Source organism: Labrus mixtus, chromosome 7 (genome assembly GCF_963584025.1).
Source record: "Labrus mixtus chromosome 7, fLabMix1.1, whole genome shotgun sequence".
NCBI classification, from domain to species: Eukaryota; Metazoa; Chordata; class Actinopteri; order Labriformes; family Labridae; genus Labrus; species Labrus mixtus.
Window position 1 is genome coordinate 11194198 of NC_083618.1, and position 25890 is coordinate 11220087.

Here is a 25890-nt window from a genome sequence, read left to right on the forward strand (position 1 = left end):
TGCCTTTAACTCATCCTCTACCACAGCAAGCATCAAAGGTAGCTCTCATGTCCCAGAGTCCCAGCTTGGCCCTTGTATTGGGGCAGGGGGCCTGCTGGACTGTCCAGTCCATCACCTCCTGCAAAGCTTGACCAGTGCACCAGAAACCTTGTGGGAACAGTGACTCGCTTCTTGGGCCTGTTGTAACATAGCCTTAGCACGAGAACCAAACATGGCTGAGGGATCCTCACGATACGATGTACACATGTATGTATGATACGAAGCGCATATCATATCCTGCAGCCACACTCTCAAACCGCTCCCTTAAAGTTTGACTGTTCTTATGTTTAAGTCAAGTCAAATAAGATTTAGTCAGATAGGTTAATGTCTTTCAGTTCAAGAGCTCTTATTTCGAAAGATCCAAAAGACAGGTGGTCTATATGGCCATCATGAGATTCAATTCAAATTCTCAATATCATTACTGCAACACAATGATTAAATACATGCAATATTTTAAACTGTACAGCATTTATTATCAAATTGATTATCATTCTTACATCAATAATGAATTACATCTTTAACCCATGAAATAAAGTTTCATGGGTTAATATTTAACATTTTAACAAATAAATGACGTGTGCATTGTGTCATCATGACTTCAGAATGGAAAACACTAGCTTCCCGCTTATCTCTACTAACTCACCAAGAAACTACCCAAAGCTCTCAAATTTGAATGAGGGAGAGATAGATTCAACAGTAGAGAACTGATATTGATAACACTCATTCTTAAATGCTCTATGCAGCTCACCCTTGACTATTGTTTTGTAGTCAAGGGTGAGTTTATTTCTGCTAGTTTATTTGTGCTAGTGTATGGTTATAGCAAATTATACATTTGTCTAATAGTTCAAATGTCACCCTGTCCCCTTTAAGTTGGGTGAAGAAAAGAGCGGGGTATCACAATTACATTCTTTTCATGACAGCAAGAGAATTAAAGAAAAACATAGCTGCTCCTAAATCTGAGCCTGTTTATTAGTGTATACTATAAGAAAGCAGAAAACCATCATGGTCCCCTGCAAAATAGTTTTTTAACAACCAAAGAATCTATTCAGTGAAATTTATATTTACGATAAACATTAAATCAAAGGTTAAACATAAGCAGGGAGAAAGGAAAAAATAGCCCAATAGCACAATCCGTTAGTCTAATTGTCCTGAAACTCCTCATGCACGCTCCTCTCCGCCTTGCATCTTCGCTGCCGTTCCACCTTGGATGCATGCCTTTTAGAACAATGATATATCTCTCAGAAATGTTTTTGAATCCTTAGGGTTTCTTCTGAAAACTGTTATGATTCTCAGAGACTGAATTGAATATACTTTATGTCTGTAACATGGCTATACAGAAGATTGCTGTTTTTTTTCGCTACAGGTCTAAAGCCCAACGATTCTTTACAGATGTAGCTGCTATGCTTTATGCTATGCTGTAGGGTTTGAAATATAAACTGGGAACATTAGCTTTGGTGACACCTTTGCATCGTATCAGATATGTTATACTTTTATGTGCTGCTGACTATGTAACTCCAACTGCTGGTTGATCTACAAGCACTCTACAGTTCACACTTCTTGTGGTAAAGAAATTACAGTGTGTCGTGCTGTGTGCTGCCTGCTCTTGCGTTTACATTACCATGCCAGTTGTAAATGAAGTTAAAATCCATGCCTATTAATACACACACAAATATCACCATAAATCAAAACCCACAATAACCAGACAAATGTAGACAAATCCTTTGGGAAAATATTTATTCATTAACGTCTTTCCAGACAACTAAGAATCTGGGACAAGTTTTGTCACTAAAAGGTCAAAAATATTTTTCCATGGTCTAACATGTTTTTTTTGATGAAATCCTTGTAAGAGATTAAACACCTTTCCCAGTTAAATTTGTGTAACGATTAACTCATTTATGGGTCTCTGTAAGGCGAACTCAGGGGGCACAAACCAGCAGTCCAGTGTCGGAGCAGAGGCGATACTGTAGTCAACAGTTGTGGATCTTCAAATAAAAACATAAAAGATCTTATATTTGTGTATTAAAGCACTCTCAAATAAATCGTTTTGTTCATAATAACACAGAACAATGGTACTTTTCTTAATGTTGCCAAATCCTGGGCTGGATTAATGTTGGGGCTTTCTGAACAATATAACAAAGAGTACGTACTTGACATCCTCTTTTTCTAAAGTGTCTTGAGATAACATTTATAAATTGGAACAATGGAAATCAAATTGATTGATTGATTGATTGATTGATTGATTGATTGGTTGATTGATTGATTGATTGATTGATTGATTGATTGATTGATTGATTGATTGATTGATTGATTGATTGATTGAACAAAACGCACCTGGTAGCAGTGACCTCCATGTTTTGGATCTTGAGTATAGTTGAGGGGGTTTGCTGTACCTCTTCATAAACTGCTGGCTTTAGAGCTAAGGAAATACAAAAAATAGCAAAATATATTAGTGAATAATTATAACCTCAATAACAGCGAGTGATTGCAAACATTGATTGAACATTTTATGTACCTGATATTAAATCATGCAAACAAATCCACCCACCTAAAATCCCTGTAACGTTGGTGTCCATTGGCTGTTGTCTTATAACAGGCCAGAGATAAAAGTTGCCTTCCTTCTCATGAATCAGGAAGACAATACGTGTGTCTCCACTTACAACATCTATTTCTTTGGCCCGCCTGATCACCGTCACACTAGAAAAGAAAGCACAGATCTTACATTTCTTGTGGATTTGCGCCCCTGCTCTTGTGTGGGCTTATTAATGGTGTGTGCAGAAATGTTAATGTAAACACAGTTATTAAGTGTAATTTACCTCAGTTCTCACAATTTTAGTGATTAGTAAAGCTACAGCCAGCAGCATAAAGACTGGAAACAGGTGGAAACAACATTCTGAGCACTGTTCAATAGTGACAGAGCTCATTTTGTAGCTCATAAGAGTTACAGTTTTCCTTTAAGAGTTGCTCTGATTTGATCTTAAAACCTGTCTGTGCACACAGACGAAGCAGTAACCTTTATGTATTATCATCTATGCAGGTCAGAAAGTCTGTTTGATCATGGTGTAATCATAACTGAGATTATAATGCAAAATCACCTATTACGAGAAACAACTTCAACCTGTTGAAGGTACTCTACTGTGGACTGTCCATCTCGTACAATGGTTTTCACGGCATCAAACTCAAAGTGTGCAGCAGCTGCATGTATGGCAATCCTTTTGAATCCTCCAAACAATACTTCATCAAGCTCACCATTCACAAACAGCTCTAAAGCAAAAGAGAACAACAATGTAACTCAACATTATAATCAAAACAAGCAGAGGTGGAGGAAAATATATTTTGGACTTGGATAGAGTCAGATGGGATGTGTACACTAACCACTAGGCTACTGTCGCCCCTGTGAGGGGACTTAAATTAATACTGATGCCTCTGTATGACAAAAGCAAACAAGACCATCAGAAAACAAAACTGAGTATTTCTATATTTGCTTTTTCTGACAATTAAGTTTAATATAGTAAAAGTATGAAGATGCTGAAAGTACACATAATTTATAACTGCTGCAAGTATACTGAGGAGAAGCAAGAGAAGAAAATTCTGCTATTACATGTTGTAAACAAATGGTGAAATATCAAGGGTTTATTGACCAGACTGTTTTTGAGGGTTTCCAACAATTTTTACAAAGAGAAACATTACTGACCTTTATTGGGATGGTGAAGAAGTTTAAGGCTGACAAGTCCATAGACACCATAACAAAGTGGAAGAGACAGGCTCTCAGTTTTAAGCAAAAACTGGTGGACAAGCTGTCCAGGTAAGATAGAAGGATGTAAATCATTGTAGACAACACTGGACACTAAGGAACATAGAGATAAAGAGAGCAACATAGTTATACAGTAAAGCCACAGGAAACACAACAAACATCAAACAGCATCAAAACTAGCTCCCAATAATCTGACAATCCAAAAAAGGTTTAAACAAAATGCATGCCGTGCTTAATTTGTTTAAATAAATGTGACACATTTTCCATTGAGAGTTTTTGCATTAAAAGATTAAAAACTATCTTTGGCCACTGCTGAAAAGACATTCTTAACTGAAAACGTTTAATAAACATCTTTGTTTAGATTTCACTAAGGAAATCTGTTTCTGTCACAAGATATTTTGCACATAAATAGATCATCAATGCAAACAACATGTATGAGATTTAAGTATTTGTTGTTCAAGTATTTGTTTATCTGTTGCACTCTGTGAGCCGTGGTTTGTAATTCTCAGGCAGTAATGGTAAACTGAACATAAGATTATGTACCAAAGTTAGGATGTTTGGAAACATCTGGCAAAAATTGTGCAGAGTGTAAATGTAGTTGTTTGAGTGGTCTTTTGTTTGCATCTAACATGACAATAACAGACAACTTCAAATATGTAGTGATGACGCCATGAGCTGGATGGGCTACGATAACTTTGGCTGGACAGTAGGGGCGGATACAGGTGGAGGGCAGGGTGGCCAGGGCCCCAACAGGCTGCCAGGATAGTGTTTAAAAATACAAAGGTTTGAAAATTGTGATTAACTGGAACTAATAATCAAAGCCTCTTTTGTTATTGATCTTTTTTTTTTAATCAATGACAGCACAATATAAATAGGAACATGAATTACATCTATTTAATACTCCACTGTACCTATAGTTGTTCCCATAGTAGCAGCTGGTGGCACATATGTAGCATGAACTTCTCCTTCTTCTTCTTCTGCAAACATATCTGCTCACACAAAGTAGTTACACAAGTAAAATGGGATCTTAAAAAGATTTGAGGTGTTTTTCCAAACTGCTTTTAAAGTGGTCCATTTAAAAATAAAATAAAAAGTCAAATAAATGTAAGGATCTTTTGTTTTATAGTTCTCAAACTGAAATGCACAAATTTTTTACAGCCTTCTCAGCAAAACAATTTGCACATGTAAATCTATACATTTCATTTTTTGAGTCTGGTCAAAAAACAGGATGTTTGGTGAAGGGAAGCTGACATTAGAGTGTTCTTCATAACATCTCGGCGTTCTGCCCTGTAAGTTCTTCTTTCAGTATGGGCAAAGTTATAACAACTAATTTATGTGATGTAAAGCCACTTCACAGTAACTCATTAAATATGAAATCAAAGCCAATTCTTTCTTTTTTTCCCCTACAGTATTGTCTGGGAAATCTCTCACAAAAAAAAGTGTGTGATTAAAGATGAAATACTTTTAATGATATTTTACATTAACATTTGTATAGACCTTTTCTATTTAGTTATTTGATTCTTGCACATATGAATTGTAACCTTTCCCTTTGTGTGTTACGATACAGATACAGGAAGTTTCTATTCATTCACTTTTCATGGGACAAATTAAGAGGACACACAAATTGATGGAGGTATGTGTTGACTTAGTGCTTTTTGTCTAATCAGACACGTTTTGTAACATTATTTCAATGAAAAAAAACAGATCAGAAAGAAATAGAAAAGAAAAATATTACCATAATCCATGGCAACGTCTGTGTAATCATCTGTAACTGGAAAAGGAGATTTTTTGTCTTGCATGTAAATTTTATTTAAAACAAATATTTGTTGACGCTTTGTTCTAACAATATAGAAATACCAATTTCAAGTGACTGCAGTCTTTCCTTTCATCAGTCCCATATGAGTTGGAATCAAAGGGGACAACAAGGGATGGTTTTTCTTTTATTTTTTTTTCAGACTCTTTTCATGTCAAGAATTATGACGTCTGAACTTGTAATTGGCACAGATTGTTAAGAAGCATTTTGGGTGAAAGTCTAAAACTCGCCTTGCTACACAGAATGAAAACAACGTTTGTGCTGACATGATTCAAAGAATAAAATTATTCATTACAGGCTTTTAAATGAATAATCACAATAAATTGCATATTGTTAATAATGTGAGAATTATTGTAAGGTGTCGCTGTTGTTGTGCAGTCTGGATATCATGCTTTGTTACGGACAGACATTAAAGTATGTGAGACTCACAGCAGAAGTTGTCCCCGTGCTTTTACTTACCCACACCCGACGATATATTTAATTAAGTATGTTTAGTGTTATAGTTAACGGCAAGCCAACCTAGGATAATCAACCTCATTCAAGAAGCGCTGTTACATTAATTAATCACAATAAATTGCATATTGTTAATAATGTGAGAATTATTGCATAACAGGTAGACTTACTGCATTAGCCTATTTTTTGTTGGTTATTTCTAACTTCCTATGACTTCTACATGTTCACTGTTCTCTTTTTTCCTACTTTTCATCTTTATTAAGAGTTAATAATAATTCAACTCGAGAAAAGAGCTGTAAGAGTCATAAACAAATCTGGTTACTATGATTCTACTAATCCATTGTTCATAAGGTCTTCTACCCTTAAATTTGTAGATATCGTGTATTTAAAAACATTAACAATACTTCATCGATCTAAAAATAAAAGTCTTCCTGTTGTTATTCAACATTTTTTTAAATTACGGGAAGGCAATTATAATTTAAGAGGGTCATGTATGTTTGTAACATGCAAAGCGAGAATCAACATAAAATACATAGATGCGCCTCAGTTTGGGGAGTCAAATTATGGAACAGCCATAGTGACGAGTTCAAATTGTTTAGTTCTCTGTTGAGTTAAAAAAACAACTAAAAATGCAAATTAATTAATGATTACAACGTGAAATTATGAATAATTAAGAAATACTTTAGAGTTTATCTGCTTTTGTTTTTGTTTTATTTTTGTTGGATTGTTTATGTTCTGACTTATATGAAGGATTTTTACAGGATAGGCAGAAATAAGCCTTGGACTTCAGCCTATTCCTGTTTTGGTCATTGATTTATTTGAATTTTAATGTGTGAAATGGACAAGTTTAAGCATGTGAAGTTTTTTGTTTCTGTTTCTGTAAGTTGACTATTTACATGAATATTTTTAACTCTTGATATTCTTTAATGAATAACCAAAATAAAAAACATTCATGCAATTCATGAACTTCTTCAATCTGATTAGTTGATTAGCTTCAGTTCGACAAAATAATCTGAACTAAAAGCCAATTAAATTTGTGGGAATGAGTTTCCTTTTAACAAAACGGTGGCATATGATCAGTGACATGTGTAAAATGTTAAAAGGACTTGAACTTGTGTAGCGTTTTTCTAGTCTTGTGACTGCTCAATACACTTTTTACAGCTCAGGTCACATTCTCCTATTCACACCACATTTACACACTGAAGGCAGAGACTTGTGTCTTAACTAATCTCATTCATACAGTGGGCACAATGGGGTTAGGTGTCTTGTCCAAGGACACTTTGAAATTTGACTGCAGGAGCTGGGGATTGACCCCCTGACCTTCCTGTTGAGAGATGACTGACTCTACCGCTGAGCCAAAGCTACCCCATATAAACATCATGTTCTTTTGGATCATTTTATAGATCATGTCATTTACAATAATCCTCCTCAGCTAGCATGTGTGTGTATGTGGAGAGGAAGGTTGGTAAGGTAATCAGATTTTAGATACAGTTTCAGGGAATAAAGGGAGCATTTAAGTGAACACTTAATTAAGAGAAGAATAGAGTACAATTACGATTGATTAATCACAAAGCCTATCATTAGATTTTTTTATTTGTTAAAAGGAACTTGTTATCAAATATTTAATTGAAAACTGTGAATTAATAATAAGTTATTTAATGAAGTGTTTATTAATTGTCGATTAGTTAAGTCACATAATTTATTTTGTTGAAATCCACACTTACATTTTAAATTATAGTTATACAATTAATTTGCTGTTTTGCACTGTGTTTGCTGTTCTGTTCACATTTGTGTTACTCACCATCAAACAACATTCTAGAACTACCTGGAATAGCCACGGGTACGTAATGCCCCGCATTAGAGGTTGGGGTCTGAGGTGCTTCACCTTCCTTGGGTTTATTGAGCACATCTGAGCTCTCCCCAGGAGGCTTGGTGACCACCATGGATGTGAGTGGGGTCACAAAGCTGTATTTCAGCGACAGCTCCAAGGCCTCTTTCTTAGCGTTCTCCTTCTCAGGTCCAGATAACCGCAGTCTGTGGCACAAGTTGTGTATGTTTGAAATAAGAAAGAAGAAGAAAGATGCTGGGGGTTTCCAGTCACCAGTATCGTTTTACCACCCAGAACACCCAACATATAACTGTTTTTTTTAACATTTTACAAACACTGTATTCAACTTCCACATCCAGTGAAAAAGTTTTTCTAGGTTTTGCTTTTGTATGCAAAGCTCTTGCATTTAAGCCGCTGAACAGTCAGTTGCCCTGCAAGGTGTGAAATAGCCATAAGCCTGCAGGCTACTACATGTCTGGTAAATTCTGTAAGGGACAGCAACGATATTTGCCACCAAATTAAAGTTGTCAACCGTGTATATCTACTTTTGTTTTGCTTCTATGGCTAAAATGTAAGAACTATTTTTAAAATTACACTTTAAACTTTGGAATTGTAAATCTTCTTACCTGTCCTGTGAAAACAAAAGGCTTGACTGACTAGTAAACAGTCCCAAGGGCTTAGGTAATGGTTGAATGAGTGACAGCTAATTAATAAAATCATGTTTCAGTACTTTCTTTTTTCAATTTCATTACATTATATTATGTAGAAAACAGAGTTTGCATTTAATTAATCAAATCAAACTATGAGGGGTTGTAGCCATTCAAAAAACAATTGTTGAAAATAATGAATGGATAAATATATATTTTTAAAAGATGTTGGACATCACACTCACTCTTTCTCTAGAAGCTGTTTTACTGTGAGGTAGGCCCAAACTCTCTGGATGTTACTGTCAGACACATCGGCTGACTCCACTGTAACATTTGTTCCAGGAAACACCACCTTTCTATTTCTCTGTCATTGAACAAATACATTCAGATGTCAGTTATTTTTACATTTTACATAGCGCTAAGAAATTGAAAGCTCAGGCGAGTGTGGATTTGTCCTTACCGAAACGGCCACAACTTGTGGAGTGAAGGTTCCGATGTCGTTGTCAGTGATCTGACCTGCCACAACAATCTCAGAGCCATTATAATACTGGCTGAAGTTAGTCTGGGTTAGATTAATCCCACCCTCATAAACCATTGTCACATCTGTTAACAAAGGAGTTGCCACCTCTTCATAGAAACCCTGTTGACATACAGTTTGGACTCTGGTTTAATGTCTAGTTTTTCCACAGCAGAGTAAGAGCAGTTTTTCCATTGAAATGTAACAAATATTTATAGTGTGAGGGATTTAAATTACCTTGAGTTGTAACTCAGCATCAGAGTCTTCATAAATCCGTCGAGCCACACCGTTGTTCTGCAGTGACATCTTTTCAAGGAACTCAAAATTGACATCAAAACCAAAACCGAGGCAGTAGAGAGGGAATTTACCTGCAATAGCCTTTCTTACATTTGACTGAATTACTTCCAGATTTATCACCCCTGCAGACAGAAGACCAACATGAAGTTTGACGATTAAAACTGAACTCAATTTCCCTTCGACAGTAAAATCAAACCATTAATCTGTGATGAGCTCATAATGGTGTCATCACAGAATGCAGTTGTTATTATGAACATCACACTGTAATAAACACAAGTCACACAAGTATGGAGTTTAGCCAGCAGAAAGAAGATGTCAAGCCATTGATTGTCAGCTTAAAAATGTAAGATAGTATTTTTAGAGCACTCAATGCAATGCATATATCTGACATGCATGTTTTTTTTCATTATAACCTGAGGTTGGGTCTCCATCTGTGAGCAGTATGAGAATAGATGCTGAGCCTTCTCTGGGATTTGCATTCAGCATTCGTGCTCCTTCTAAAACTGCTTGGTTAATGTCCGTGGCTGAAATAGAACGACAACAAAAATGCTTCAACGCTAACATTCTGCTGTCAAATGTGACTGTCTCATAAAAAAGTATTTTCCCTACAAAAAAACCTCACCTCCTCTATCTCGTATCCGCTGTGCAAAGGTTTTGGCACTAGCCAGGTTTTCTTCCGTAGCCTGAACAAGCTCTCGTTTCCAGTGAAAAATGGAGCCATCAAAAGTGATCAGACCAAAGTGGTCTTCTTCTGCCAGGTCATTCAAGATACGAATCAATGCAGTTCGGGTCTGGTTAAAAACAACATTCAAACATTACAGCTTTTGTTCATCTCAGAAGATTTGTATTTGTAGTTGGTATATTAAATGCCACAGGCTGAAAATTAAAAAATGCCTCAAAGTTCTTGTAGTAATTTGTCACAAAATCACACTCTCATAAACTGTACCTGTTGTATTTTTCTGCCATGCATTGAGCCACTTTGATCAATAATGAATGCCACATTTTTTGGTATTCGGGCAAGATTAGATGGAGCAAAGTGATGAACGAAGTACCCTGATGACTTCTAAGGAAGAGTAAGATGAAATTTTGACTGGTTAGAAAAGATTGTTGGTAAGGCAAAGGCAAAACTGCCATACATATGAGATGCTGCTAACAGTTTCATTAAAAGTCAAAAATGTAAAAAAGGATAGGACTCTTGCTGTACCTTGATGTCTCCAAATGAGTTGTCCCTGTTGACGTCATAAACAATAACCAGATCTCCATTCATGCCTTGCTCTCCACAGCGGTCACACGTCTTTTGTTGGTCCTCAGTTGGGTAGAAATACACCCACGCCTGGTAACAGGAAAATTCAGATTTATACACCCTTGACAGGCTGAGAAATAGGCCAGAATAAATGTCAAATACCATCAGAAAACCATTGGGGGCAATGGGTTGAACAAAGATCAGACTGCTACCTGTGTGTCTGAATGTGTTTTGGTGATGGCATTAGCCATGGCATTGGTGCTTAGTCCACCTTTAACCTCCATGATATTGATTCCAGCTTTCTCATGTATGTACACATCAACCTGATTTAGAGAAATAAATGACATAGTTATGGAGATGTTATCACTCAAGTATTGTTTTCCTGGTTCATCCATGAATAAAATACCAACAGAATGTTCAAACCTTGAAGTCTTTTACAGGCTGCATTGGTCGGGCGTGGATTTGCAGCTCGTACTTGCCCAGTTTGCGTGTCAGTAGTTCCTCATATGTAAGTTCAAAAGTGACCTTTTTGTGAGCTGCTACATTCACAGAGGTCTTGAATTCTTCAAGAGTCCTCCCTACAGAACTTTTACAGAGAGGATTATCATGGCATTAAAGCAGTGGGTCCCTTAAATTAAAACAGTTCGTACATCTGACCCTTCATCAGGAGTAAAGCCCATGGAAGCAATTACAATTATTTTATTTTATTTTCTTAGATTGTTTAAGTTGAAGGATTTTAACATCAAAAATAGATATCTAAGAAAAGTCAGAAAAAGAACATTTTTTATACTTTCAAGAATATTTTTCACTTTGTTCCTCTCTAATGAAAAGGACACACAAGATCTTATAGGATATATAATCTAGAAATCATTTGTATATTGCCAAGACCTGGCAATATACTGTTTCAGTCTATTGATCCATGTACCTGACAATCCCAGCGCTCTGGCCTTGTGACACAGCATCAGTGTACTGCTGCTTAGCCGCCTCCTTAGATTTCACAACCCCATCGTATGCCTGGCCATCTATAAACCTGAAGACCGAGGACAAGCTTATGTTGGTATAAATATTAATAATGACCCATGATTTATTTCATGATTAAATGTTTACATTTATTGTTAATGAATTAGTCATTATGTACACACATTCTGAATTTACTGATGAAGGCATTCTTGGGAATCCGGACTTGAAATTCTATTTCCTTTGACTCGTCCATTCGATTGGCCACACGGCTTGTGATGACTGTGGTTGCATAACGACTGCTCACTGTTGAGTTGATGTGAAAGTTGTAGATGTCCCAGTCATCCTGAGCAAATACAGGAGGCCCATTTCACAATCAAGTAATTGGCTTGTTTAATCTCTCTGGCCGAGGACCAACTAACCAAAGGTCAGATGATGATGTTAAAGGCAGGGTTGGTCATTTTCTCCAGATACACTTTTTAAGCTTTTGGTCTAAAAAAGGAACAAAGAAAATCCGCCATCTGTAGCAGTTGTAAGCCTGTAAAAACTTCGACCAATGTCTGCCATGAGGCACCAATTTGATGAACCAATCATTCCTCCCTGTCTCCCCACTTGTTCTCTACCCCTTGCATGCACCAGCCCACACTGAAAGCACAACCTGAGGTCCGCTTCTGGACCAATGGCGCTTTTGCATGTAAGTGAGGGGTGTGTGTGGCTTTTTAGGGAGCACAGAGGGGATGGGGTGGGTGCAGACGAAGCACTGAGGGAATGCTATAGTACTTCAAAATCATGCTAGATTTAGAAAATGACCCACCCTGCCTTTGGAAAACTAGCATGATTACGAAAGTAGCATTCCCTCAGTGGGAACCTCAGCTCATGCTTTGAGTGTGGGCTCGTGCATACATGGGGTAGAGAACGAGCAGGGAGCGAGGAAGGCATGAATGGTCCATCAAATTGGTGCCTCGTTGCAGACATTGGTCGAGGTTTTTACAGGCTTACAATTGCTACAGATGACGGATTTTCTTTGTTCCTTTTTCAGAGCACATGAATTTTTAATTTCTGTCAGGACCTAAAGTCAATTTTAACCAAAATCTTAAAAAGTGTATCTAGAGAAAATTACCAACCCTGTCTTTAACCAAAGGCAGACGGCATTGGTAAAATGTTATTGGTTTAAACGCAGAAACACCCAGTTCTTTTTTTCCATCCAGTAGATTCACATGGCACACTTCCTTTATCCCATAGGTCTTACTTAATGATTAACATCATGGGGGCATTTTATGTCCTTAAAAAGGGGGATAAGTCCTCACAATGTCACTGTGTAAACATATTCACACCCACCCACACGCACACACACACACACACACACACACACACACACACACACACACACAAACACACACACGTGCGCACACACACAAACACACACACACAAAACCACACACACACACACACACACACACACACACACACACACACACACACACACACGCGCACGCACACACACACACACAAACACACACACACACACACAAACACACACACGTGCGCACACACACAAACACACACACACAAAACCACACACACACACACACACGCACACACACACACACACACACACACACACACACACACACACACACACACAAACACACACACACAAACACACACACACAAACACACACACACACATGAAGAGAACCCATGTAACTTATGAGAACTTTTAAATGTCAACTTTCAACAATTCCTTTTAGAATATATGCTAAAAGGAATTATACTATAGTAGCTACTATAGTTGCCAAATCTTACTAAATGCCAAGTCTGAAATGCACAAACACACAAACATGAAGCAACACTCAAGTTATTGAGCCTGCAGGCATTTATCAGGACAAAGTTTAGTGTGGTGTAACATACAGAAAAATAAGAACACCAAAGCCTCTGAAATGTATAAATTAATTTGCTGGATTGATTGTACAGTTTCTATGCAGCTCTTTTACACGAGGTAATATAAGTATCTTACCTTGTTTGGTAGTGTGGTTACCAAAGCCAGCAGCAGCCCAAAGAGGGTTACTTGCATCACAGCTCTTGCCATGATGGGGCTTACAAGAGTGCAAGCAAGACAGCTGAAATGGCCTTTTAAACTCTGACGGACAAGGACAGCATGTGTAAATATTTTTTTAAAGGTCAAGCTCTTCTTTTCTCTCTCTCACTGGTACACAGGATAAAAACACGCCCACCCACAGAAACACACTCCCGCCCACGTGAACACATGCATACTGCTGGGAATCACACACATAACTAACCAAAATTAACAAGTTCAGTAAAATAAATAAATGAATTCAATGCCATGGTGTCAAGCAAAAAAAAAGTTATTGCTACCTAATGCCAAAGCACGATACGCTACCAAGGCCAGCCAGTCTGAGAGGTTTCCACTCTGAACAGCCACGTCAGGCTGACAGACAAGGAAAAATTAAAACTGACACTTTTGGGGAGAAATGCTGGATTCAGCTGCAGGACCACCCCTGACCACTCTGGTGGGATCCTGCAGAGGTCCGCATGAATGGAGAAAGCCTGAAGCTCTCCAATCCGCCTGGCGGTGGCCAGTGCCAGCAGTAGGGCAGACTTAAGGGATAATCACTTCAAGTCAACAGGATCCAGGGGCTCGAACGGAGTTCATTCCACAGCCTTTAGAACCAGCTCCAAGGCGAGAGAAGATCTACACTGACGGCCAATATGCCTTCTGGCCCCCTTGAGGAATTGGGGCACAAGGTTGCCAACTTCCTCGGATAATTGGCATCCTCCTATACGGGCTGCCTTGATAGCCGCCACCATACCCCTTAGCGTGGAGGGTGACTTCACCGCATCCATGAGCTTCTGCAAAAACTGCAGAATCTCCGGGGCTGAGCATGCCAGAGGATCTACCTGATGTTCCTTGCAACATGTCATAAAGACCCTCCACCTGTGACCATAGAGCGCCCTCGTTGATGGGCCACGAGCCCCCTGCAGAGTTTGGTCCACCGACTGTGACAGCCGCATGGCTAACAGCCCTTTTCCTCTCAAGGCATTGAACAGAGTCCTGTTTGCCAGTGACAGCAAATCCTGCCACACTAGAAGTTCCCAAGGAGTCCCGTCTAGCAGATCTCCGCTAACCATCACTAGGACAAGCCTCATTTCCTCCATTCTCTCTCTTTACAGAAGAGGTGGAAGGAGCATGAAAGGGGGGAAAGCCTAAAGCGGGGCCTTTCGCCATGCGTGAGCAATGGCGTCCACTCCCAAAGGAGGACTGTCTTTCCCTAGCGAGAAGAACAGGGTACAGTGGGTGGATTCCTGCGATGCAAACAGGTCGACTGCAGCTCGTCCAAAGTGGTGCCAGATACCTGTAACCAACTGAGGGTGTAGCCTCCAACCTCCTGGGTCTGAACCCCCCCTGGACAGCTGATCCGCTCTCAGATTGTTCACCCCTGGCACATGAACCGCCCTCAGGGATCCAAACCTGGGATATGGCCAAAGCCACAGCCGGTGTGCCAGTTTGCACAGGCGTGGGGAACACAGGCTACCCTGCCTGTTGATGTAGGCTGATGCGGTCACACCGTCACACTTACATGCCATAAGCCCCAGGAGGCGGAGAGACAGTCCCCATGTGACCCTTGCCCCCAGTTTGAAATGTGAGAGACATCCCCTGAGGGCCACCTGTCTCTCCTGAGTCAATCAAGTTGTGCAGTCTGGTAATCCATTATGAGGCCCAGAAACTGCGTCCTTTGTGATGGCTCCAGCCTGCTCTAATTCCAGTTGAGATGCAGGCCTAGATGCTGTAGGCCATCCAGGAGCAAGGACAAATGAGCCCGACATTGCTCCTCTGAACGTGCACACAGGAGCCAGTCGTCCAAATAATTCAGAATCCTGATCCCTTTCAGTCGCAGCGGCAACAGAACTGCTTCCGTGCACCTGGTGCGGGGAGCTAGGGAGATCCCGTATGGGAGGAATTGGTATGTCTTTCTTCCGAAGATGAAACTGAGGAACCGCCAGTGCCCTTCCGGGATGTGAATCTGGAAATAGGCATCGTGACGAACCAATCTCCCCTCCAGATGGATTGTTTAACCCTCGCGACAGTCAACATCTTGCATGGCAAACGTCTGAGTTATTTGTTGAGCCCCCTCAGATCTAAAATGGGACAGAGATTCCCATCCCTTTTTGGGATGAGAAAATACCGGGAATAAAAACCAGCTTGCTTGTTCCTGGTGGAACTACTCTGATGGTCACCTTCACCAGCAGAGGGGAAATTCCAGCCTTGAGCACAGTCTTGAATTTTGGATTCATCACTGTGAAGACAGTTGGGTTCCTTGAGGTCGGAGGAGGACGGGCAAATTTAATATGATACCACTGGGTCATGGTAGAAAATTACCCAGGGGCTCGCACCCAGTGTCCTCCAAGCTGTGAGACATGCACCAGACCGGCAGTGGCAGGCTGGACCCGGACTGGCATCAGGGGCGAGGCGGGGGCTTAGGCTGTCCTTTGATCTGGGCCCCCTCACATGGCTTGCCTTTAACTCATCCTCTACCACAGCAAGCATCAAAGGTAGCTCTCATGTCCCAGAGTCCCAGCTTGGCCCTTGTATTGGGGCAGGGGGCCTGCTGGACTGTCCAGTCCATCACCTCCTGCAAAGCTTGACCAGTGCACCAGAAACCTTGTGGGAACAGTGACTCGCTTCTTGGGCCTGTTGTAACATAGCCTTAGCACGAGAACCAAACATGGCTGAGGGATCCTCACGATACGATGTACACATGTATGTATGATACGAAGCGCATATCATATCCTGCAGCCACACTCTCAAACCGCTCCCTTAAAGTTTGACTGTTCTTATGTTTAAGTCAAGTCAAATAAGATTTAGTCAGATAGGTTAATGTCTTTCAGTTCAAGAGCTCTTATTTCGAAAGATCCAAAAGACAGGTGGTCTATATGGCCATCATGAGATTCAATTCAAATTCTCAATATCATTACTGCAACACAATGATTAAATACATGCAATATTTTAAACTGTACAGCATTTATTATCAAATTGATTATCATTCTTACATCAATAATGAATTACATCTTTAACCCATGAAATAAAGTTTCATGGGTTAATATTTAACATTTTAACAAATAAATGACGTGTGCATTGTGTCATCATGACTTCAGAATGGAAAACACTAGCTTCCCGCTTATCTCTACTAACTCACCAAGAAACTACCCAAAGCTCTCAAATTTGAATGAGGGAGAGATAGATTCAACAGTAGAGAACTGATATTGATAACACTCATTCTTAAATGCTCTATGCAGCTCACCCTTGACTATTGTTTTGTAGTCAAGGGTGAGTTTATTTGTGCTAGTTTATTTGTGCTAGTGTATAGTTATAGCAAATTATACATTTGTCTAATAGTTCAAATGTCACCCTGTCCCCTTTAAGTTGGGTGAAGAAAAGAGCGGGGTATCACAATTACATTCTTTTCATGACAGCAAGAGAATTAAAGAAAAACATAGCTGCTCCTAAATCTGAGCCTGTTTATTAGTGTATACTATAAGAAAGCAGAAAACCATCATGGTCCCCTGCAAAATAGTTTTTTAACAACCAAAGAATCTATTCAGTGAAATTTATATTTACGATAAACATTAAGTCAAAGGTTAAACATAAGCAGGGAGAAAGGAAAAAATAGCCCAATAGCACAATCCGTTAGTCTAATTGTCCTGAAACTCCTCATGCACGCTCCTCTCCGCCTTGCATCTTCGCTGCCGTTCCACCTTGGATGCATGCCTTTTAGAACAATGATATATCTCTCAGAAATGTTTTTGAATCCTCAGGGTGTCTTCTGAAAACTGTTATGATTCTCAGAGACTGAATTGAATATACTTTATGTCTGTAACATGGCTATACAGAAGATTGCTGTTTTTTTCGCTACAGGTCTAAAGCCCAACGATTCTTTACAGATGTAGCTGCTATGCTTTATGCTATGCTGTAGGGTTTGAAATATAAACTGGGAACATTAGCTTTGGTGACACCTTTGCATCGTATCAGATATGTTATACTTTTATGTGCTGCTGACTATGTAACTCCAACTGCTGGTTGATCTACAAGCACTCTACAGTTCACACTTCTTGTGGTAAAGAAATTACAGTGTGTCGTGCTGTGTGCTGCCTGCTCTTGCGTTTACATTACCATGCCAGTTGTAAATGAAGTTAAAATCCATGCCTATTAATACACACACAAATATCACCATAAATCAAAACCCACAATAACCAGACAAATGTAGACAAATCCTTTGGGAAAATATTTATTCATTAAGGTCTTTCCAGACAACTAAGAATCTGGGACAAGTTTTGTCACTAAAAGGTCAAAAATATTTTTCCATGGTCTAACATGTTTTTTTTGATGAAATCCTTGTAAGAGATTAAACACCTTTCCCAGTTAAATTTGTGTAACGATGAACTCATTTATGGGTCTCTGTAAGGCGAACTCAGGGGGCACAAACCAGCAGTCCAGTGTCGGAGCAGAGGCGATACTGTAGTCAACAGTTGTGGATCTTCAAATAAAAACATAAAAGATCTTATATTTGTGTATTAAAGCACTCTCAAATAAATCGTTTTGTTCATAATAACACAGAACAATGGTACTTTTCTTAATGTTGCCAAATCCTGGGCTGGATTAATGTTGGGGCTTTCTGAACAATATAACAAAGAGTACGTACTTGACATCCTCTTTTTCTAAAGTGTCTTGAGATAACATTTATAAATTGGAACAATGGAAATCAAATTGATTGATTGATTGATTGATTGATTGATTGATTGGTTGATTGATTGATTGATTGATTGATTGATTGATTGATTGATTGATTGAACAAAACGCACCTGGTAGCAGTGACCTCCATGTTTTGGATCTTGAGTATAGTTGAGGGGGTTTGCTGTACCTCTTCATAAACTGCTGGCTTTAGAGCTAAGGAAATACAAAAAATAGCAAAATATATTAGTGAATAATTATAACCTCAATAACAGCGAGTGATTGCAAACATTGATTGAACATTTTATGTACCTGATATTAAATCATGCAAACAAATCCACCCACCTAAAATCCCTGTAACGTTGGTGTCCATTGGCTGTTGTCTTATAACAGGCCAGAGATAAAAGTTGCCTTCCTTCTCATGAATCAGGAAGACAATACGTGTGTCTCCACTTACAACATCTATTTCTTTGGCCCGCCTGATCACCGTCACACTAGAAAAGAAAGCACAGATCTTACATTTCTTGTGGATTTGCGCCCCTGCTCTTGTGTGGGCTTATTAATGGTGTGTGCAGAAATGTTAATGTAAACACAGTTATTAAGTGTAATTTACCTCAGTTCTCACAATTTTGAAACTATAGTGATTAGTAAAGCTACAGCCAGCAGCATAAAGACTGGAAACAGGTGGAAACAACATTCTGAGCACTGTTCAATAGTGACAGAGCTCATTTTGTAGCTCATAAGAGTTACAGTTTTCCTTTAAGAGTTGCTCTGATTTGATCTTAAAACCTGTCTGTGCACACAGACGAAGCAGTAACCTTTATGTATTATCATCTATGCAGGTCAGAAAGTCTGTTTGATCATGGTGTAATCATAACTGAGATTATAATGCAAAATCACCTATTACGAGAAACAACTTCAACCTGTTGAAGGTACTCTACTGTGGACTGTCCATCTCGTACAATGGTTTTCACGGCATCAAACTCAAAGTGTGCAGCAGCTGCATGTATGGCAATCCTTTTGAATCCTCCAAACAATACTTCATCAAGCTCACCATTCACAAACAGCTCTAAAGCAAAAGAGAACAACAATGTCACTCAACATTATAATCAAAACAAGCAGAGGTGGAGGAAAATATATTTTGGACTTGGATAGAGTCAGATGGGACGTGTACACTAACCACTAGGCTACTGTCGCCCCTGTGAGGGGACTTAAATTAATACTGATGCCTCTGTATGACAAAAGCAAACAAGACCATCAGAAAACAAAACTGAGTATTTCTATATTTGCTTTTTCTGACAATTAAGTTTAATATAGTAAAAGTATGAAGATGCTGAAAGTACACATAATTTATAACTGCTGCAAGTATACTGAGGAGAAGCAAGAGAAGAAAATTCTGCTATTACATGTTGTAAACAAATGGTGAAATATCAAGGGTTTATTGACCAGACTGTTTTTGAGGGTTTCCAACAATTTTTACAAAGAGAAACATTACTGACCTTTATTGGGATGGTGAAGAAGTTTAAGGCTGACAAGTCCATAGACACCATAACAAAGTGGAAGAGACAGGCTCTCAGTTTTAAGCAAAAACTGGTGGACAAGCTGTCCAGGTAAGATAGAAGGATGTAAATCATTGTAGACAACACTGGACACTAAGGAACATAGAGATAAAGAGAGCAACATAGTTATACAGTAAAGCCACAGGAAACACAACAAACATCAAACAGCATCAAAACTAGCTCCCAATAATCTGACAATCCAAAAAAGGTTTAAACAAAATGCATGCCGTGCTTAATTTGTTTAAATAAATGTGACACATTTTCCATTGAGAGTTTTTGCATTAAAAGATTAAAAACTATCTTTGGCCACTGCTGAAAAGACATTCTTAACTGAAAACGTTTAATAAACATCTTTGTTTAGATTTCACTAAGGAAATCTGTTTCTGTCACAAGATATTTTGCACATAAATAGATCATCAATGCAAACAACATGTATGAGATTTAAGTATTTGTTGTTCAAGTATTTGTTTATCTGTTGCACTCTGTGAGCCGTGGTTTGTAATTCTCAGGCAGTAATGGTAAACTGAACATAAGATTATGTACCAAAGTTAGGATGTTTGGAAACATCTGGCTAAAATTGTGCAGAGTGTAAATGTAGTTGTTTGAGTGGTTTTTTGTTTGCATCTAACATGACAATAACAGACAACTTCAAATATGTAGTGATGACGCCATGAGCTGGATGGGCTACGATAACTTTGGCTGGACAGTAGGGGCGGATACAGGTGGAGGGCAGGGTGGCCAGGGCCCCAACAGGCTGCCAGGATAGTGTTTAAAAATACAAAGGTTTGAAAATTGTGATTACCTGGAACTAATAATCAAAGCCTCTTTTGTTATTGATCTTTTTTTTTTAATCAATGACAGCACAATATAAATAGGAACATGAATTACATCTATTTAATACTCCACTGTACCTATAGTTGTTCCCATAGTAGCAGCTGGTGGCACATATGTAGCATGAACTTCTCCTTCTTCTTCTTCTGCAAACATATCTGCTCACACAAAGTAGTTACACAAGTAAAATGGGATCTTAAAAAGATTTGAGGTGTTTTTCCAAACTGCTTTTAAAGTGGTCCATTTAAAAAATAAAAAAAAGTCAAATAAATGTAAGGATCTTTTGTTTTATAGTTCTCAAACTGAAATGCACAAATTTTTTATAGCCTTCTCAGCAAAACAATTTGCACATGTGAATATGAATTGTAATCTTTCCCTTTGTGTGTTACGATACAGATACAGGAAGTTTCTATTCATTCACTTTTCATAGGACAAATTAAGAGGACACACAAATTGATGGAGGTATGTGTTGACTTAGTGCTTTTTGTCTAATCAGACACGTTTTGTAACATTATTTCAAAGAAAAAAATTCAGATCAGAAAGAAATAGAAAAGAAAAATATTACCATAATCCATGGCAACGTCTGTGTAATCAGCTGAAACTGGAAAAGGAGATTTTTTGTCTTGCATGTAAATTTTATTTAAAACAAATATTTGTTGACGCTTTGTTCTAACAATATAGAAATACCAATTTCAAGTGACTGCAGTCTTTCCTTACATCAGTCCCATATGAGTTGGAATCAAAGGGGACAACAAGGGATGGTTTTTCTTTTTTTTTTTTTTCAGACTCTTTTCATGTCAAGAATTATGACGTCTGAACTTGTAATTGGCACAGATTGTTAAGAAGCATTTTGGGTGAAAGTCTAAAATTAATTTAATTTTTATACCTTATTGATCCCGCAAGGGGAAATTCATTTTTTACACTCTGTCTAGTTAACATGCTACACAAACATAGGCTGAAATACACACACATGCACAAACAGGATCATATGGACATGCACTAATGGAGAGGTCTCAGAGTGAGGGGGCTGCCCACAGTGGGCGCTCCTGGGCTGGTGGGGGGGGGGGGGGGGGGGGTTAGGTGCCTTGCTCAAGGGTACCTCGGCAGTGCTCAGGAAGTGGCCTGGCACCTCTCCAGGTACCAGACCAATTTCCGGACTTGGTCCGTGCCGGGACATGGACCGGCGACCCTCCGATTCCCAACCCAAGTCCCTACAGACTGAGCTACTGCTGCCCACAACTTTGCCGCCTAAAACTCGCCTTGCTACACAGAATGAAAACAACGTTTGTGCTGACATGATTCAAAGAATAAAATTATTCATTACAGGCTTTTAAATGAATAATCACAATAAATTGCATATTGTTAATAATGTGAGAATTATTGTAAGGTGTCGCTGTTGTTGTGCAGTCTGGATATGTCATGCTTTGTTACGGACAGACATTAAAGTATGTGAGACTCACAGCAGAAGTTGTCCCCGTGCTTTTACTTACCCACACCCGACGATATATTTAATTAAGTATGTTTAGTGTTATAGTTAACGGCAAGCCAACCTAGGATAATCAACCTCATTCAAGAAGCGCTGTTACATTAATTAATCACAATAAATTGCATATTGTTAATAATGTGAGAATTATTGCATAACAGTTAGACTTACTGCATTAGCCTATTTTTTGTTGGTTATTTCTAACTTCCTATGACTTCTACATGTTCACTGTTCTCTTTTTTCCTACTTTTCATCTTTATTAAGAGTTAATAATAATTCAACTCGAGAAAAGAGCTGTAAGAGTCATAAACAAATCTGGTTACTATGATTCTACTAATCCATTGTTCATAAGGTCTTCTACCCTTAAATTTGTAGATATCGTGTATTTAAAAACATTAACAATACTTCATCGATCTAAAAATAAAAGTCTTCCTGTTGTTATTCAACATTTTTTTAAATTACGGGAAGGCAATTATAATTTAAGAGGGTCATGTATGTTTGTAACATGCAAAGCGAGAATCAACATAAAATACATAGATGCGCCTCAGTTTGGGGAGTCAAATTATGGAACAGCCATAGTGACGAGTTCAAATTGTTTAGTTCTCTGTTGAGTTAAAAAAAACAACTAAAAATGCAAATTAATTAATGATTACAACGTGAAATTATGAATAATTAAGAAATACTTTAGAGTTTATCTGCATTTGTTTTTGTTTTATTTTTGTTGGATTGTTTATGTTCTGACTTATATGAAGGATTTTTACAGGATAGGCAGAAATAAGCCTTGGACTTCAGCCTATTCCTGTTTTGGTCATTGATTTATTTGAATTTTAATGTGTGAAATGGACAAGTTTAAGCATGTGAAGTTTTTTGTTTCTGTTTCTGTAAGTTGACTATTTACATAAATATTTTTAACTCTTGATATTATTTAATGAATAACCAAAATAAAAAACATTCATTCAATTCATGAACTTCTTCAATCTGATTAGTTGATTAGCTTCAGTTCGACAAAATAATCTGAACTAAAAGCCAATTAAATTTGTGGGAATGAGTTTCCTTTTAACAAAACGGTGGCATATGATCAGTGACATGTGTAAAATGTTAAAAGGACTTGAACTTGTGTAGCGTTTTTCTAGTCTTGTGACTGCTCAATACACTTTTTACAGCTCAGGTCACATTCTCCTATTCACACCACATTTACACACTGAAGGCAGAGACTTGTGTATTAACTAATCTCATTCATACAGTGGGCACAATGGGGTTAGGTGTCTTGTCCAAGGACACTTTGAAATTTGACTGCAGGAGCTGGGGATTGACCCCCTGACCTTCCTGTTGAGAGATGACTGACTCTACCGCTGAGCCAAAGCTACCCCATATAAACATCATGTTCTTTTGGATCATTTTATAGATCATGTCATTTACAATAATCCTCCTCAGCTAGCATGTGTGTGTATGTGGAGAGGAAGGTTGGTAAGGTAATCAGATTTTAGATACAGTTTCAGGGAATAAAGGGAGCATTTAAGTGAACACTTAATTAAGAGAAGAATAGAGTACAATTACATTATAAAGGTAGACATAACCAATTGTAAATAGTGTTTAAATTTGCGATTGATTAATCACAAAGCCTATCATTAGATTTTTTTATTTGTTAAAAGGAACTTGTTATCAAATATTTAATTGAAAACTGTGAATTAATAATAAGTTATTTAATGAAGTGTTTATTAATTGTCGATTAGTTAAGTCACATAATTTATTTTGTTGAAATCCACACTTACATTTTAAATTATAGTTATACAATTAATTTGCTGTTTTGCACTGTGTTTGCTGTTCTGTTCACATTTGTGTTACTCACCATCAAACAACATTCCAGAACTACCTGGAATAGCCACGGGTACGTAATGCCCCGCATTAGAGGTTGGGGTCTGAGGTGCTTCACCTTCCTTGGGTTTATGGAGCACATCTGAGCTCTCCCCAGGAGGCTTGGTGACCACCATGGATGTGAGTGGGGTCACAAAGCTGTATTTCAGCGACAGCTCCAAGGCCTCTTTCTTAGCGTTCTCCTTCTCTGGTCCAGATAACCGCAGTCTGTGGCACAAGTTGTGTATGTTTGAAATAAGAAAGAAGAAGAAAGATGCTGGGGGTTTCCAGTCACCAGTATCGTTTTACCACCCAGAACACCCAACATATAACTGTTTTTTTTTACATTTTACAAACACTGTATTCAACTTCCACATCCAATGAAAAAGTTTTTCTAGGTTTTGCTTTTGTATGCAAAGCTCTTGCATTTAAGCCGCTGAACAGTCAGTTGCCCTGCAAGGTGTGAAATAGCCATAAGCCTGCAGGCTACTACATGTCTGGTAAATTCTGTAAGGGACAGCAACGATATTTGCCACCAAATTAAAGTTGTCAACCGTGTATATCTACTTTTGTTTTGCTTCTATGGCTAAAATGTAAGAACTATTTTTAAAATTACACTTTAAACTTTGGAATTGTAAATCTTCTTACCTGTCCTGTGAAAACAAAAGGCTTGACTGACTAGTAAACAGTCCCAAGGGCTTAGGTAATGGTTGAATGAGTGACAGCTAATTAATAAAATCATGTTTCAGTACTTTCTTTTTTCAATTTCATTACATTATATTATGTAGAAAACAGAGTTTGCATTTAATTAATCAAATCAAACTATGAGGGGTTGTAGCCATTCAAAAAACAATTGTTGAAAATAATGAATGGATAAATATATATTTTTAAAAGATGTTGGACATCACACTCACTCTTTCTCTAGAAGCTGTTTTACTGTGAGGTAGGCCCAAACTCTCTGGATGTTACTGTCAGACACATCGGCTGACTCCACTGTAACATTTGTTCCAGGAAACACCACCTTTCTATTTCTCTGTCATTGAACAAATACATTCAGATGTCAGTTATTTTTACATTTTACATAGCGCTAAGAAATTGAAAGCTCAGGCGAGTGTGGATTTGTCCTTACCGAAACAGCCACAACTTGTGGAGTGAAGGTTCCGATGTCGTTGTCAGTGATCTGACCTGCCACAACAATCTCAGAGCCATTATAATACTGGCTGAAGTTAGTCTGGGTTAGATTAATCCCACCCTCATAAACCATTGTCACATCTGTTAACAAAGGAGTTGCCACCTCTTCATAGAAACCCTGTTGACATACAGTTTGGACTCTGGTTTAATGTCTTTTTTTTCCACAGCAGAGTAAGAGCAGTTTTTCCATTGAAATGTAACAAATATTTATAGTGTGAGGGATTTAAATTACCTTGAGTTGTAACTCAGCATCAGAGTCTTCATAAATCCGTCGAGCCACACCGTTGTTCTGCAGTGACATCTTTTCAAGGAACTCAAAATAGACATCAAAACCAAAACCGAGGCAGTAGAGAGGGAATTTACCTGCAATAGCCTTTCTTACATTTGACTGAATTACTTCCAGATTTGTCACCCCTGCAGACAGAAGACCAACATGAAGTTTGACGATTAAAACTGAACTCAATTTCCCTTTGACAGTAAAATCAAACCATTAATCTGTGATGAGCTCTTAATGGTGTCATCACAGAATGCAGTTGTTATTATGAACATCACACTGTAATAAACACAAGTCACACAAGTATGGAGTTTAGCCAGCAGAAAGAAGATGTCAAGCCATTGATTGTCAGCTTAAAAATGTAAGATAGTATTTTTAGAGCACTCAATGCAATGCATATATCTG

General features: G+C 38.3%; 3 protein-coding genes across 3 annotated transcripts in view; all 3 read right to left on the reverse strand.

The window, feature by feature from the left end:
- Positions 1 to 1756: 1756 nt before the first annotated feature.
- Positions 1757 to 13715, reverse strand: LOC132977231 (inter-alpha-trypsin inhibitor heavy chain H3-like). Its single transcript, XM_061041699.1, has 20 exons — positions 13563 to 13715; positions 11731 to 11891; positions 11514 to 11618; positions 11012 to 11174; positions 10801 to 10911; positions 10550 to 10678; positions 10292 to 10408; positions 9968 to 10136; positions 9759 to 9869; positions 9286 to 9467; positions 8992 to 9171; positions 8777 to 8895; positions 7858 to 8090; positions 5526 to 5561; positions 4702 to 4779; positions 3731 to 3883; positions 3132 to 3300; positions 2585 to 2733; positions 2371 to 2455; positions 1757 to 2021 (listed from the first exon to the last, which is right to left on the reverse strand). Exons 1-20 carry the CDS (start codon positions 13632 to 13634, stop codon positions 1907 to 1909), a joined length of 2637 nt encoding a protein of 878 aa, XP_060897682.1. The 5' UTR covers positions 13635 to 13715; the 3' UTR covers positions 1757 to 1906.
- Positions 13716 to 17834: 4119 nt separating this feature from the next.
- Positions 17835 to 20854, reverse strand: LOC132977954 (uncharacterized). Its single transcript, XM_061042895.1, has 6 exons — positions 20764 to 20854; positions 19793 to 19945; positions 19194 to 19362; positions 18639 to 18787; positions 18425 to 18509; positions 17835 to 18099 (listed from the first exon to the last, which is right to left on the reverse strand). Exons 1-6 carry the CDS (start codon positions 20837 to 20839, stop codon positions 17985 to 17987), a joined length of 747 nt encoding a protein of 248 aa, XP_060898878.1. The 5' UTR covers positions 20840 to 20854; the 3' UTR covers positions 17835 to 17984.
- A 1506-nt stretch (positions 20855 to 22360) lies between these two features.
- LOC132977952 (inter-alpha-trypsin inhibitor heavy chain H3-like) overlaps positions 22361 to 25890 on the reverse strand; it is a 7861-nt gene continuing 4331 nt past the window's right edge. Inside the window, exons 10-13 of the mRNA XM_061042893.1 lie at positions 25444 to 25625; positions 25150 to 25329; positions 24935 to 25053; positions 22361 to 24248 (exon numbers count right to left, since the gene is read on the reverse strand). Of these exons, the coding sequence (XP_060898876.1) occupies positions 24008 to 24248; positions 24935 to 25053; positions 25150 to 25329; positions 25444 to 25625 (722 nt within the window). The 3' untranslated portion in view covers positions 22361 to 24007. The remainder of the gene's footprint in view (positions 24249 to 24934; positions 25054 to 25149; positions 25330 to 25443; positions 25626 to 25890) is intronic.